Raw genomic sequence first — 15,580 nt, forward strand, 5'->3', positions numbered from 1 at the left:
GTAACTTTATACAAGTCACTTTCTAATACAGCAGTAAATACAATAAGTGAATTTCATTTGCATTGCTATGAAACAATCCCTGTGCCTCCCACTTGCTAAGTACTGGTTCATCTCTTCTATTCCTGAAAATCCAAGTGGAAATCTAACCTTTTTCTCATTAAGAACTGAGACACCTGACACAGTATTTTCACTCCGCAAAGGAAAGTCTGGATTAGAGGCCAAAACGATGGCGCACGAGTAGAAAGCAAAATTTTCATTGATTTGGTGGCTGACCAGGCTGCCCAAGATGTCCATTCAGCTTGGCCAGTATTGTTTGCTTTTATGACAGACTTGTTTCTTTTTGGCGCAAGAACTGCCTGGAGTAAAGGAAGCGTCTATTTCTTACCAGCCTATTTAATTGTTTGCCTTTAAATAGGAGAGCAGGGTTCCACTTCATTATCCAGTTACCCTTATTTTCCATCACTCTAGAGCCTGAGCTAGGGTAGTGGGGCATTGCCAGTCTAGACTTGCTGTTAGGTGATGGAAAGGATGCAAAGCTCAACATTTTAAACAGAAAGAGCAATTTTTCTTCCAGGTAAAAGCCAGAGATAGTTTAATAGAGCTAACTGAAGTGTGAAAAAGACACTTTTGGCTTCCACCTGACTGGGCCTCTCTGGGGATTTGAATCTAAATGAAAATCAACTGAATTCCTTAATGAATCACTGCAGAAAACAGAATGGTTATGTCAAATGTTTACCTGCTCCTTTCCTTAACAAACAAAGGCCTCCCTTGAGCAAAAAGTAGAGAGTGGGGAATGAAAAAGACAGTAGAATGGGATAGGAAAAAGGAAAGAAAATCTATTAGTATTAAAAATCAGAGTTCCTCAGAGAGGATTTGTCTTTAAACTTCATGCTCTGATACAGTTGTTTTCAGCAATGAAAAGACAGCTTGTGTTTTCTTGGCTGCAGAATCTCTAAATGCCTTTAGGAAGCATGCATTTTGCTCTGGATGGTTGTTTGCAGGCAAGCACTGCTAAGTGAAGTTGTAATGGTAACATCAGTTACCTGTGCTACAAAAGAAAAGACATGGGACTGAAGTTATGGCCATAACAAGATGAAAGAAAATAAAAAGCACAGAGTCTATTTCAGATTTTAAGTACACTTCTGCACTCCTGGGCATGCTGTGGTTCAGTGAAGAGTGATATTGGTGTGCAATGTCCTGCTCAGATGGAAGTTAAAACTGAGTTAAGATGCTCTTCAACCTCTAGATGATATTCAATCCACAACAAATAGACTACAGCTCACATAAATTCCTCTCCTAATTGCTAATGATAAACAGTGCTGCTGACCTGTTCCTATTACACTACTAATTGCCTGCTAGTATGGACAGCAGCTATTTAATCATTTCAAAGAACAAGAGGTCCTTAGATGACAGATTCCTCAGCTGAAAACCAAGCTTACTTTTATACTTTATTTCGTTCAGGACTCCAAATACTGGAAAAAAACTACTGCAATTAAGACTACTCTATGCGATTGGAGGTTTTCAGACGTTTCTGCTAATATTCCAAAATAGCTTTATCCTGCAGCTTCAGTTTTCATCTCACACTCCTATGCCTCTAAGGAAGCAGGCTTTTAGAACATGTGTTTTAATTTCAAGAGGGGCAATACACCTGCTTGCAAACTACTTAAACTGAACACTTATTGCCACAGCTCAGAAACAGCCTGGGATTATAGTTCACCATCAGCATCAACACACAGCAAACTGGAACTAACAAAAAACTGGCTTTGTGCTGGAGATAAAGAATCTGAACAGGAGTATACAGGAATAATGCTCATTTATCTATATGTAGCTATTCCTATATACAGTTTGCTGTTTATGAAATGCTCATCTGCTTGAGATAATTCATGCAGGTGGAGACAGACTGGACATTAAGTTTAAAACACTAATGTGCAGAAACACTCAAGGTGACTATGAGAGAACAAATCACCTTTTTAGAAAGCCTTTAGGTGGCACAGGTTACGACATTTCAAGATCTTCCTCCTAATAATCCATACCAGATACTAAATAGGAGTGCTTTAGGAAAGGTGTTAACCACTTAGCAGCAATTAGGTTCACAAAAATTTTCATTCCCAGTGCTACCACTTCCTTTCACTCTTAAGGTGGATCAAAGGTGGATCTTGTCTCTTGGGTACGTACTCAGATTTGACAGGGATCAGATACAGCTGTCTACAGTTTAGATTTTTTTTTGCCACTAAAGCACAGAATATTGTTATATGAACAGCAGTCCTTCTAAACTTGAAAACAACAGTGTAATCTTTCCTTCCCAGTCAGTTCACATTCCCATGTCAATAAACAAGTTCTAGTCAGCAGGTCTAAGAACAATTAAATCCACAAGTGAATATGAATGTATCATTTATTTGAGGTGAACAATTCACATCATTAAAAGTAAAAGGTAACAAATTTGATCTTGAACTTGAATCAGATGTTTATCTTATCATTTTCAGGGGCAGCTTCAGGGAAAGTAAAATACAAAAGATAAGCAGCACGCATCACAATCAGATGCGATTAAGGAAAAAACCTGAAATATGAAACCCCAGAATGCAATTTAAACAACAAAAAGAAAAAAAAATATTTGGGATGAAAAAGATGCATCTGGAAGGCAATCCACTGAATGGCTTCTCCAATTACTTATTGTTAAAAAGGTATGCAAACCATGGCACAGGAATACCCCAAACCCTTTCTTTCAGCTGTGAGGGAAAGAAAACCTTGTCCTAACATACTCATTGCATAAGTCTAAAACAATACACAGAAAATTTCAAGTAGAGGATTTTGTGGTCTGAAGTAAAAATTCCATTTCTTATTTAAAAAAATGAGAAGGCTATCTGTTTTTCTTCTCTCCATCCACTGCTTGATCTGTTTCAGAGTCGTATTGGCATTTTGCCACACATTTCCTAGGGAACCAGCCTCGTTCTCTTATTCCACCTTAAGACATGAAAAGTTGCATTAATTTGGAACAACACATGATCCACAATAGAGGAAAAACATTGTTACTGAAGAGACATCAAGAGGTTACCTGAGTTATTTTCTTCAAGGCAGGACATCTAAGTCACTCCCAACATCACTACCTGGGGATGCATGGATTTGCTTCCACTGCCTAAATTGTTTTCAGAGATCTCCAGAGTTTCTCTATCTTCCTCAGTATGAGCAAATATTTCCTAATACCCACCGTGAATATTTCCATCTAGAATTCAAGTTCACAACTCCTCTTTTTACACACCAGGGACAAAGGAAACAGCTAATAACCTTCTCTACAACCCTTCCACACAGCTGATTGCTAGGTGTATGTGCCCACTTTTTCCTCCACAGGTAAGCCAGCCAAATTCTTTCACATTTCCCTTCTAAGTCACACCTTTTAGTACTGGTTATTCTCCTTGTTTTGCTCTCAACCCTTTCCAGCTGATCTTCCTCTTTCTTGAGATGCAATAACTGCTTGTGGCAGCATTTCAGCTGAGTTTCTGCCAACATTAAGTAGGATGGAAGAATTACTTCATGCATCTGGGAAGCTATACACTTGCTTCATTTTCTCACGTTGGCTCAGTATTATGATTAACTATTTTTTCCTTGGAAGAACTGCTACTTAATGATTATTTTTTATTTATTTTTATTTATACTTAATGATACAGTGCAGCTTGGTATTCCTGCCAATTTATAGCATTTTGCTACACATTCCTAACAAATTTCATCCTCGTTTTGAAGCCAACTTCTTCAAAATACCAATGTTATTGGCTAATGTTACTCTGAATCCTAATCCAGCCTTCCAGCATATAGTGAGTTCCCTACCCAGAGCTCATTTGAACTGATTTAAAAAAAAAGATATAGCATAGAAATCTCCTGCTAATCTTCCTAACATTAAATGAAACACAAACTATTACTAATCTCATTTCAATGATGTGCGTAGGTTTGCTATTTGGAAGTGTTCATTGGAGCAACCTGCTGAAGCACTTCAAGCCCATGAAAGCCTCAGACCTCCCATGAAAATTATGGACATTTTTCATACAGTGACTGTGGGCCACCTTTCTTTTGCTGACATGAATTGTACATGCAATAAAGTAACAATTTTTTGGAAGACAAGAGAATATAGTGTACTCTCTGGCAGCAAAATTTTAGCTCAGTCCCAAGCAGGAGAGCAAAAGTAAAAACCATGAAAATTTTAATGCATTTGTGATGTTGTCTCCCTGCAGACCAACAGGAATCTTGTCTTTGACAGCTGTGGCTGTTACTTTCATAACTGCATCTTGGAAGTGATCCTGAACCAAAGACATGTCTCCTTGTTTTTAAGATATACAAAGAGTAATAGATATGAAAAGAACTCATCACTAGCCTCTTAAGAGTCTAAAAGTCTAGCTTTTTTCTTAGAATATAAAGACGTGTCCCCCTTCCAACTCAACCTTCAATAAACTCCTAGTTAAGCAGTGTTCTTTCAGTTTGACAGATTCATTTAATGTCTCTCAAAATTGGCAAGTATACTTCATGTAAAGAGTAAAAACTGTGGATATCGTTTTAGAAGTAAAAGAAGCTAATGCCAGTTAGGTCAGTCACCATACATTTTGGAAAATGAACACCTAATATTGTCCACCTTTCTAGACAGTATAAAATAAGTAATTTCCAAGAGAAAAAGTGAAAATAACTGCTTCATACCATCAGCAGCTGAGTCAAGAATCTTCTCACCATACATCCAGTGTCTGAGGAAGAAAGTATAATAGTAAATTAGATGCCAAAACCATCAAACCTTGTAATCAAACAAAGGTGGAGCCACTAACTTTAAGCCTCTTGTGGCTAAAATCAGATCCCCTTTACTCAGTGGAATTCTAGGTTCTTCAGTGCATGGTGTTGTGAAGAATGTTCTAATGCCTTTAGTCACAGGGCAGCAGATACCACTGTAATCTTCTACTGCTCGATACCGCACCTAGAGATTTGAACAGAACATGGCAATGGATTATTGCAAGGAGTTATGGTCTTGCTGACAGTTTCATACCAAAAAAAAAAAAAAAAAAAAATCAAGCATACTTTTAGATTTGAGCATAATGACAAGAGCTGTCAAAGGGAGACTAAATTCTAATTAGCTGCTTAACAATAGAAGCATGGTCATCTTCATTATCATGTTTCTAAACTAAGAAGAAAATGCAAAGAAAGCAAAATGCTACAGTTAATTAAGCAGAGGTTGCAGGGTGCCGTTTCTGTAGAAACACCAAATAAACTTAATTGCAAAATTTATAATAAAAAAAACTGTCTCAGCAAAGTACTTACATTTATTTATACTGATATTTTACAGTCATTTCAGACCACACATCATAAATACTTACACTTCTTACTCGCTTATCTGCTTTCTGTTTCAGTTGCTCTATCTATAAGAGATTATAAATAGAAATTTAGGCAGTGTTTAGAACTTGTGTATTCAACACAAAATCAAGACAGGTATAAAACCCATTCAAACACAGGAAATATCATTAGCATTTAAATCACTCATGAAAGCATAACCTTTTAGTCTACCAAAAAATGTGAGGACATTTGACAGAACACCTGTTTCTTAAGTATATGCATTACTATTTAGTCTGTTTGAATTATTTTAAAAGCTGGTATATTACTGCAAAGGAAAGCAAGCAATGGATAGTGGGAGGGATTAACTGCAGGTACCACTGAAATCAATTACCGTCAAGCTGTACTGATGGCAGCCATCTCTTACTGGCCAATCCAGGCCATCTCCCTCAGGAATCCCAGACCATGTAAACACTTGCTTGAAGTTCTTCCATTTACTTCCTGTGTCATAGGGAAAAATAAAGGTCTCACCCGTTTGGTAGTACTGGATTCTGTCTTTGGCCTGGAAAATAATCAAGACACAGAACACATAAAAAAACACCCTACAAACTGCAGTCAGGCAGCAAACATTAAGAAGGGCAGGTCATAAACCTGGGATTCCTAAGGGCAAATATTTTGAGGCAGGAGCAGTAAAATCTTGAGATAGCAGTCCACACTTTTCAAAATACTTACAATAATCATGGCATTTAGAAGCATGTCTGCTTTGAGTCCTCAACCCCTCCCCCCACCTACTCTTTAACAACAGAGTCAACTGGCTACACTGGGTAATCCACTCCATGCTCTGATTACATTTTACGGCTTTCTTTAAAGACTGATGCCAGACTATTTCTCAGTTACATACAAATCTACTGCTCAGGATTCTTTGATTAATGGTCACGAGCATAATTCAACATTGGCAGCATCTATTCCACTGCTAAGAACTCCACGAACAGGCATGCTCTGAATCACCCCCATTCTGCAGTCATGAACATTCTATTCTCTCCTCTCAGTAACGATGACACCTAGTGGAGCAGCCACAGTAGAGTTTGGTTTCTTTGTTGCAATAATCCCGGTTTTATCAAAATTAGTCTGTGCTCAGTCAGTTTTCAGAATGGACATAGCAGCAGCCTGTGTTTTACAGTAAAAAAAATTAATTATTATTTCAAAGTCTACTATAAAGCTGGAACAGAGTTTTCTTTCATTTATTTTCTACTATTCTATTCTTCAAAGGTCAAACAGGTCTAGGATCCAGCTAAGCTAGATTCCCTGCAAAGAGAGGGCATTACAGTACTTAGGTACTTACACAAAGCCATGGCCCTCATGCTAATTTTGACACAGAATACAAGACAGAGAACAAGATAATAACAAAAAGATTTGGACTTCTACAAAACTACTTGGTATCACTGAGCTAGTTTCTAAACACTGAGTCAGTTCTAAACACTGCCTCTAAACTTCGCTTCTGCTGCTTGGCTATGTTTTTTCTGAAAAAAAATTGTGAAAACTTCTATAAAATATAGAAATTAAAGAGATATTTACAGTAGAAAAGACTAGGTATCTCATTATTTTCTACATCTATACTGTACTTCTATAAAACCAAGGAAAATACTCCCAAGTTTAATCAGAGAATTGGGAAATAAGGAAAATCATGAGCCAAAGCATGCCATGTAGAATGGGTAGCAGAAGTGGATGAGTACTGACAATGGCAAGCATAACAAGCAAAAACAACTCAAGATTCAGACAAGAACACCGCTGCAGCAAGCGGATGGGCAAAGCAATTATTTCTCTGTTCACACCAATTCCCTCAAACAAGAAGGAAAAGAAAAATCTAGGCAGCTTAACAACTTCTCATCTAATCCAGTGAATTATAGAGATATTAAGGCAAAAGCCAGTTGCAGTGCTAGTGGTGAATTTAAATTGTGCCCTTGGTTTAAATCCAGAGAGGTGAAACAAGAAACTGATAAATATGGAAAAACCCACTTCATAACAATACAGTTACAAGAATATTGTAAAAAAAAGCTTACCTTTTCTTCAATCCAGGACTCGATTGAAGTTTTATTTGTCAAAATGACTTTCATCTAAAATAAGTGTTAAATGAAATTAGTGTTGATTTTTTTCAGAAATGCATGCATGCTCATAACTATTTTCATCAATAGGAGAATGTACTCCTGAAATACCAAGTATTTTGCCTTATTCAGAGAGGTTTTTAAAGCCCATCTCATGTTTTCTTAGTTTCTGGAGTTTCACCTCAAAGTTCTTTCATTAAAAATAATTGTAAAAAGAACTGTGGTAATCAGAAAGGAACTGGGAGAAAGCAACACAAAACCCTGGAAGAAATACACAGTAAACCCAAGCTTCAAACACCTGCTCCTACTCCAATCCTGCACTCTACTTCTGCTCTGCACCCAGGCAAAACCTACAGCTTCTAACATCTTTTGTAAGGCAAGCCATAAACATACCTGGATAATAAACAGCATACCAACAACAATAGTTGTTCCTAATGCCAGTCCTAAGGCAAATAAAGATGCAGCAAATGCAGTCAGTCCAAAGGGAATAATGGGTCGAGGGTCTCTTTTGGCTGCACTCATGTCAATCTTCACAGAACTCCACCCAAAAGATATCTGTGAAGGGAAAATATCATTTGTCTCTAGAACATTCTGAGTTCTGAAACTAAAAAACTTGCCAACAATAAATCTGGCTCTAAAGGTAAATGTCCAGCCTCCAACAGTTAACAATGTAGGTAGAATAATGAATTAATATTTAAAAAAAATACTCTAAAGACTTTTCCTTTTCAGAAATACATTCTTCGCTAGATGTAGGTCTTCTCTAGATGGAAAGCTAATCCAAAATTGCCATCTTGCAAAGTCCACAAGTTAGGCTCAAAATTGGCAAAAAAACCCCCCAAAAAACTCTACTCTGGGACATTATCAAAAACCCATTGACCAGTTTCAGATAGAAGATGTTTGCACAGCACTGTACCCACCATTCTCAAAGGAACTGCTACAGGTTTTCCTCTGAAAGCTTTAGCAGATAGCAATACTCCCCCTTACTGTTCTGCAAATACAACACACAGCCTTCCTCTGCTACACTCAGCTGATGCTTTCAAGATCTTCATTGCAACCAGAAAAGCTGAAATCAAAGCTCATTATCTTAACCATTAATCTGAGATAAGGGATGTATTGCAGAACAAATTGTACTCATTGTTGCTGCAGTTAAAATATTCTATTAAATAAACAAATCCAACAATTTATTTTTAGTTCCAAAACTAATGTAGATTTTTTCGCTTGAAGAATTGGATACAATGCTAAAAAAGTGGCAAGCAAGAGAAAATAACAGCATCTAACTTGTGTGTTGGAAATAAAATAGCAGCTAGTTCCTGTGCCAGCCAAAACGCAGCCCGTCTCTCTATATGTAAAAGGCTACTCAGAAACTGTTTACAGTTAATCCAAAGGTCTATGAAAGTCCCAGTGATTATGAGTAACAGAGGAAAAAAATATATATAAATAGATAAAACTTTCTCTAAATCCTTCTCCAATTAATGAACATACTTCTCACAGGCTGGGAGCAGAACTGAGAGCATATGAGTAAGCACAAAGAGTATCAAAAAATTCCACATTCTTCTTCTCAGGAAACAGTTACCTAATAATTCCAGAGATAAATTACCCCTATGACTTAAATAACATTTTAAGCATTTAGTTATGAATTTTTACTCTGTTGTAAAGCTGAGTGTACATAGTCATGATAAATATAAAAGAAGCATGAATGCATCCCAGTGGAGCTAAGAGGAGAAACAGAGTGAAAGATGCATGGTTCTGGTATCCACAGCAGTTGTTGATCCAAGGGCAATGGTGATCCATCTTCATGACACATCTGTGAACAACAAATATTAATTAATATATGGGGCATATATGGCTTTTTTTTCAAAAAGCTCAAAGGACAGCAAACGTTCTGCTTCTCAACCTCCATTCATTCATTTAACCCCATGAATTTAGAAGAGATCAAAACAATAGTTTCTTTTTTGGTTGTTATTCAGAACAGTACTTCATGTTGTATAGTGAAAGAAAGCAAAACAAAAATTGCACCCAGGTCCCACCTTCCATAATTATCCCTCCTCCTCTTTACTCTGACTTGGTAGTTGCTAATTAACACCATATTCCAGAGCAACCACAGATCTAGAATGGGACATATTAGAACTACAAATACAATAATTAAATGCTAATACTATTATTATTATTATTACTTTAAATAAGCACACAAGGAAAATATAGGAAATATCAAATCCCCTGTAAACTACTTGCAGAAAGATCATATAAAGGTACACAGAAGAGTGTAGATGTATCTTTCCTGTGGTAGATGCTCTGAAAGTTTCATCTATTTCTCTACCTTGACTTAACAAATCTGTAAATACTCTTTCATTTAAGATAAATGATTTTGGTGATTTTGGTGTGGCTTACAGGTATACAAATAAAAAAAAAAACCAAAACATCCACCTCTCAAATTGCATTTATTTAACTGAAAAGGTGTAGAAGTCACTATTTATAATGTTGCAATCCATCTGCACCAACCCTAAATGCAAAAAAAAAAAAAAAAAAGGACAGAACTGCACAAATATCCAGTTTCTCTGAAAAGTTAATTATTTTGGAACTATTGACCTCGTGTTTTAAGCCAGTCCATTCCCAATAGGAACCTCAGTTTCTCCATTTTAAATAATTTATTCTATATTAGCATATGCCCAACTGCCACTGCACAAGTTCTTGAACATATAAACATAATTACAAGCAAATATATTTCTAAAGAAGTTCTTAGATCTTAGCTAGAAATCTCACCTTGTTCAGGTTGGCCACAAAATGTGATTTCACTCATGCACTGAAACTTGCCATGGTTAAGATTTTCAGCACTTGTTTAAGTTAATTGCTTCATTCCAACAGGCAAGAAATCAAGACTTAATTTTACCAGAGCTGACACAGCAGAAAATTCTTAAAGCACATAAGGAAAATTATCTGCAGAATGTGCTACAGTTTCTTATGTTTTATTTGATGAAATATTGAATTAAAAGAACTTCCTTTTGCAACAACAATAATCAGGATCTGCTGCCATTTTTTAAGTCCTTGGTGTAAAGATTGTCACTCAAAAGAGTCCAATTTGAAATCTCAGCTTGATGCAGCCAGATTACAGCACTGACCTACAGTTTCAGTCTCTACTTCCTCAAAGCACACTCACTCATGTTTATAAACACAACAAATGAATGTGAATGGTGCAATATCCTTTTGCCACGTTCTCCAATAGTCCTTCAAAGGAGGCTGTGCCCTGTAAGCCCACCTTAAATGCAACTAAAGCCTGCATGCAGACAGTTGAAGTGGTTTGCTTTTTTCAAGCTGCACTAAATTCCAATGCAATTTATGCATCCTTTATCTCAAAACAAGTCTGTTGGAAGACTTAAACATAACAAGTTACTAACCTAAGCTGACCCAAGAGGCTTATTATGAGTTCACTTAACACACAGACTTCCCTTAAAAAAAACCAAAAAACCAAGCAAAACCATCTAGGGAAGCATAAGGAAGAGTCTGATATTTCCACTCAAATCAGTATCTAATTCCCATCTCCCATTTGGAAAGATGACAGAACAGGCTTTTCTGCTCCCTGAGCAGCTGAATGTTTGTAATTGGAACTCAAAAAGGACTGGAAAATTTTTAGGTATTTGCACAGGCGTAGTTCCCTGAAACAGTGCTGGAATATTTTGTTAATACTGACAGGAAGTTCTTAAGAGGAACTGATTTCAAGCTGAAAAAAAAAAGTGTTAGACAGAGTTTTTTTATTAAACTAAAACACAGTAAGACCATACAGAAATCATACAACTACAAAAAAGAAATATCTGAATTGGGTACAGTGTCCATATGGAAGTCTGCATACAAGACTTAGAAGAATATAGAAACAGCTCAGCATTAGATTTGCAGCTGCTTTGATACAGACCTGTACCAATTTTAAAGCAAGACAGTACCTTTTACACTTTCGACAGTGGTGGGAACGTGGTGCCTTGTAAGACTGACACACTTTACAGTACTGGAGATACATGCAATCCTGAGATTTTTCCTTTAAACAGAAGAATACATGTGTTAGATGTGTAAATATTTCTACTGACAATGCATACCTTGGCATTTTCCTAACCAAAGCATCTTTTGCTTTCTTCTGGTGCTTCCTAACCCAACCCATAACACAATATATGTGTTTCATAACCCAAGCCTACTTAATGGTAGGTGGTGAGAGAGAAACAAAATTAAATAATCCTTTGGCTATCAATGTAGCCATCTCCCATGTAAAAAAGTGCTGGTTACCAAAAGAAATAAACTGTTCTTCCACCAGAACAGTCAATGTACAAGCAGCATTTCATAGCAAAGTTCTGAGAGTGTGAAAGAGCAGGAGACCTTTATAATTATTAAAAAAACAAAAACAAAAAAACCCATGGTTTTGCACTGTGACTATTTTATACCATAAGCCAATCTAGGCTTACTACTGAGATGTAGAACTGCCAAGCATAAACGTTCAACATTAACGTTTTGTTTGTTGCCCTTTCCCTCTTACACACCTCAGCTACAGCAAGATGAGACACAGACACTTGTAAATAACAAGCAGTAACCCTGCCCAGAACCTTCTATTCACAAAGGAGAATACCGAGGTGTCCTGCTAGGACTACATCAGGATCCCCTTTCCATTACACTGTTCTGAGAAATATTCCACAAGTACAAATGTGATTATTACTAACTGTTGTGTCACAGAATCTGACCACCTGTCTTGGGATACTGAACCTTCGTTGGTCTAGACCTTGACTGCTCTTCCAAGAGTCTTCCGAAGCAAGGGAATTTCAAACTTTCTACCATCACTTTCACCACCGTGTTGAACACAAGGTAATTTTCAAGCTTATATTAAAACAAATTCTTAAAATGAAGTTCTTTAAAAAAAGCTCTTTTAATCCTTATTACTAGCAACACCTCCTGCATGATGAACGTGCAGATAACCTTGAAGTTCCCAATCCCACCTTCCCAGCACTTCTTTCCGGGTGTTTTGTTTACAAAAGCACCTACAAAAAATAAGACAGCTCCCAACGAAGAAGCAGCGCCGTCCAGCCCCAGGTCACTAGGGACAGAACAAGGGAAGGGATGGAGCGAGCCGGAACACACTGGAACCAACAAAGAGGGAGAGGGGCGGAAAGCGAAGACGCCGAAGCAAGGTAAGGAGAAGGAGCGGCCTGGTGTGCTGGCTGCCTTCCTCAGGGAGAAGAGAACAATAGTGGCAACAAGAAACGCCTGATTTCTGCCGTCCTTTCCACCCCCAGACGCTCTCCTTGCACAGCTCCCGGTCCCGCCACAGGAGCGGGCGGAACCGCCTATGCCCAGCCCGGTACCGCCGCGCCGCGCCCCGCCCCGGGGTTGAGGGGACGGAAAGGCATCGCTTACCGGCATCCATCCCAGCGGGACGTACCCCGGCCCGACAAACATGGCGTTGAAGTAGTTGTAGAGGATCATCACGGTCCAGTTGAGGAGCATAATGAAATTGACGCTTCCCCCGGCGGTGTCCAGGGGCCAGTACCACAGCACCGCGTCCGCCATGGCGGTGGCCGAGCACACGGCCACCACAGACAGGGCCACCAGCGGCCCCCAGTGGCACAGCCGCCGCGCCTGCCGCAGCCCCCCCGACCCGCCCATGGCCGCTACCACCGACCGTCCGCCGCCCTCTCCTCGCCGCCACCGCCGCGCATGGCTCCCGCCGAGCTCGGCTCCGCGCCGTGCCGCCGGCTGCGGAGAGGGAGGGAAGGAAGGGGGCGGTGAGGGCGGAAGGGGAAGGGGAGGTGCTGGGGCACGCTGGGCCTCGGCCCCCACCCTTCGGCGCGAGTAGGCGGGGTCAGGGGGGCAGCCGGGAGAGCGGAGCCCCCACTCGCCACCGCCTCCGGGTCTGGGTCAGCCGCCACCCCCTGGCAGTGACCCCGCCCCGGCCCGCCGGGCCCGGCAGTCCGTTCGCAATAAGGTCCCGCTGGGAAACAGTGTCCTGCCCGTGCGCCCCCAGCCTTGCGCCCCCGCTTCGATGAGAAGAAAGGGAGCTGCGCCGTCTCGGGTTACAGGGTACGAGCGGGCCGCCGCCGCCGCCGCTTCCTCCGGGTCCGCAGTTCGAGCCCCTAAGCGAAGACCTTCAGTGGATAGCGAGGCGGCAGGGGGGAGCTGGGCCGTGCCGGTTTAAAGCACTTGGGCGGAGGCGGAGAGTTTTCCCGGAACCTGTGTGGAAGCTCGCGGAGGCGGGGGGGACGCTTTTCCGTGTAGCAGGACGCGGAAGCGGTTCGGTGCGGAGCGGCTGAGAGCGCCCAGCGGAGAGCTACGGGACCCAGCGCAGCGGCACCGCCGCCTCTCCCGGCACCGCCGCCTCTCCCGGCACCGCCGTCTCTCCCGGAACCGCCGCCATCGCCATGTCCTCCGACTTCGAGAGCTACGAGCAAGACTTCGCGGTGCTGACGGCCGAGATCACGGGCAGGATCGGGAAGGTGCCCAAGCTGGTAGGAGGTGAGCGGGGGGGGGGCCGCAGTCCTGGCGTTCTGCAGGGACCCTCAGTGCCCGGGGATGGGCTCCCACCTCCGCCCCTCTCCGCCTTCGCGGTTTTCGCCCCGCACCTCGGGCCCGTCCTGCGCGGCTCTGAGAGCTTCCCCCGCAAGAAGGGCTCGGAGGGGGTGTGGGTGTGAGCTGAGCCCGCTCTGCCTCCCGCCGCCACACGCAGCAGCCTCGGGGATCGCCTCCCCGCCCCGGGTGCTTCTCTGCTCCCACACGGAGCCGTCTCGTTAAATGTGTTGAGGGTGAGGTGACGGAACGGGGGTTGCTGCTCAGCTGGATGGGTCAGCCCCTCCCTTCTGACCCGCTCCGGGCCCAGGCGAGGTTCTGCCAGCAACGCTGAAGGGGGGGGAGCAGGGCTGGGGGATGGGGGGGATGCTTCCCGCACTAGACTTGCTACTGAATGTTTTTATTGTGATCGTACCACATAGATTATGGAAAGTAAAGTCGTTTTCCCGCGGCATCGATAGAATTTGTGCGTGATTTAATGCGAATCTGTGTATTTGCTGTCTGCTGTTAAAACATTTGATTTGGGTAATTGGCTGTGGTGAGTCACATGTAGGAGCAGATTCAAAGAACTCAGCGGTGGTTTACTTGAATGTGTTTGTCACTAGCCTGCAGGATTCATGGGCTGATTTGTGATGTGTCTCTGCAGTAGGGACAATAACATCTATAAAACTGTTAGGGTAGAATGCTGAAAATGATAATACACTTGAAATTTAACAGACTGTGATTTTGTATAAAAACCTGTCAGATTCTGGAAGGTTATGCCCAATTCTAATCATAGTGAGGTATAATTTGAGTTAAGTGACCAGACACTGGCATACTTAAAGGACAGGAGCCCATGCACTGTCATTTGGCTTAGCAAAGCTATTTTGCTGTCATTCTTTCAAAAAAAAAAAAAAAAAAAAAAAAAAGGACGGGGGGAGGGTAATTAGGTCACAATCTGCAGCAATGTATGGCTTAGAAAGTTTTTTTATTTTGTAATGGAGAATTACACATGATGAAGAGAGAAATCTAAAGTTTCTGTGATTGAAATTTCAAACTAGTGTAAACTCAGAAATTATGTTCAACTTCTAAGTGGCCATTGGAACAATTTACTGAATTCTTTGCTAATGTAAAGTACCCAATCAAGGCAGTATTTCCCACAGCTTTCCAAAAGGTTTTCCACTTTTAAACAGAGTAGGAACAGGGAGATATAATAAATACTCTACTGGGTCCTCTTCTGAAATTCAGTAGTGCTACACTGTATTATGGGAAAGGAATAGAGATTTAGTTTACCTAATTGCATAGATTTTGGAAGTCATCATTGTCTGTTCTATGGTAGGAAGAATATTCTGCTTAGTAGTAGTGGAGTTCTGTAACTCTCCCCCGGAATCCTCTCCCTTATTCACTTAGGGACACTTTGGAGCTTAAGTATGAAATATTATCTTAGACAGTGACACAAACTAGAAGCAGCAGGCTTTGAAATCATGGTTCTTTTATGTGGCCATTAAAAAAGGTTGGGTTTTTTTGCAGATTTTGCCATCCTGTCAGGGTAGAAAGAACGCATAATTCCCTGCAGGAGCAGTAGTGTGGTACTGGGGTAAATGGCTTCAAGATAAGACAGTAGTAAATTTTTTTTTTTTTTTTTTAATAAGAGGTGGTGTTTCCATGTTAAG

The 15,580-nt window shown here is 40.8% G+C and overlaps 2 protein-coding genes across 6 annotated transcripts in view; one reads left to right on the top strand and one right to left on the bottom strand.

The window, feature by feature from the left end:
- Positions 1 to 2,374: 2,374 nt before the first annotated feature.
- On the bottom strand, positions 2,375 to 13,164 carry ZDHHC6 (zinc finger DHHC-type containing 6). Of its 2 annotated transcripts, none has more exons than XM_008490171.2 (10): positions 12,783 to 13,164; positions 11,330 to 11,421; positions 9,042 to 9,201; positions 7,791 to 7,952; positions 7,356 to 7,409; positions 5,690 to 5,857; positions 5,343 to 5,384; positions 4,800 to 4,945; positions 4,678 to 4,721; positions 2,375 to 2,961 (listed from the first exon to the last, which is right to left on the bottom strand). In XM_008490171.2, the coding sequence occupies exons 1-10, from the start codon at positions 13,029 to 13,031 to the stop codon at positions 2,858 to 2,860; spliced, it is 1,221 nt and encodes a 406-aa protein (XP_008488393.2). In that variant the 5' UTR covers positions 13,032 to 13,164; the 3' UTR covers positions 2,375 to 2,857. The 2 variants fall into 2 exon arrangements, with proteins under 2 accessions (XP_008488393.2, XP_030308789.1); XM_030452929.1 differs by lacking the exon at positions 2,375 to 2,961 and adding an exon at positions 3,022 to 3,494.
- Positions 13,165 to 13,228: 64 nt separating this feature from the next.
- VTI1A (vesicle transport through interaction with t-SNAREs 1A) overlaps positions 13,229 to 15,580 on the top strand; it is a 258,149-nt gene continuing 255,797 nt past the window's right edge. For 3 of the 4 annotated variants that reach the window (XM_030452931.1, XM_030452932.1, XM_030452933.1), the window contains exon 1: positions 13,281 to 13,877. In XM_030452931.1, coding sequence (XP_030308791.1) covers positions 13,784 to 13,877 — 94 coding nt within the window. In that variant the 5' untranslated portion in view covers positions 13,281 to 13,783. Of the gene's footprint in view, positions 13,878 to 15,580 lie in introns of all 4 variants that reach the window. The other variant, XM_030452930.1, reaches the window with a different exon arrangement.

The sequence above is a fragment of the Calypte anna genome, chromosome 6 (genome assembly GCF_003957555.1).
Source record: "Calypte anna isolate BGI_N300 chromosome 6, bCalAnn1_v1.p, whole genome shotgun sequence".
Classification (NCBI taxonomy): domain Eukaryota; kingdom Metazoa; phylum Chordata; class Aves; order Apodiformes; family Trochilidae; genus Calypte; species Calypte anna.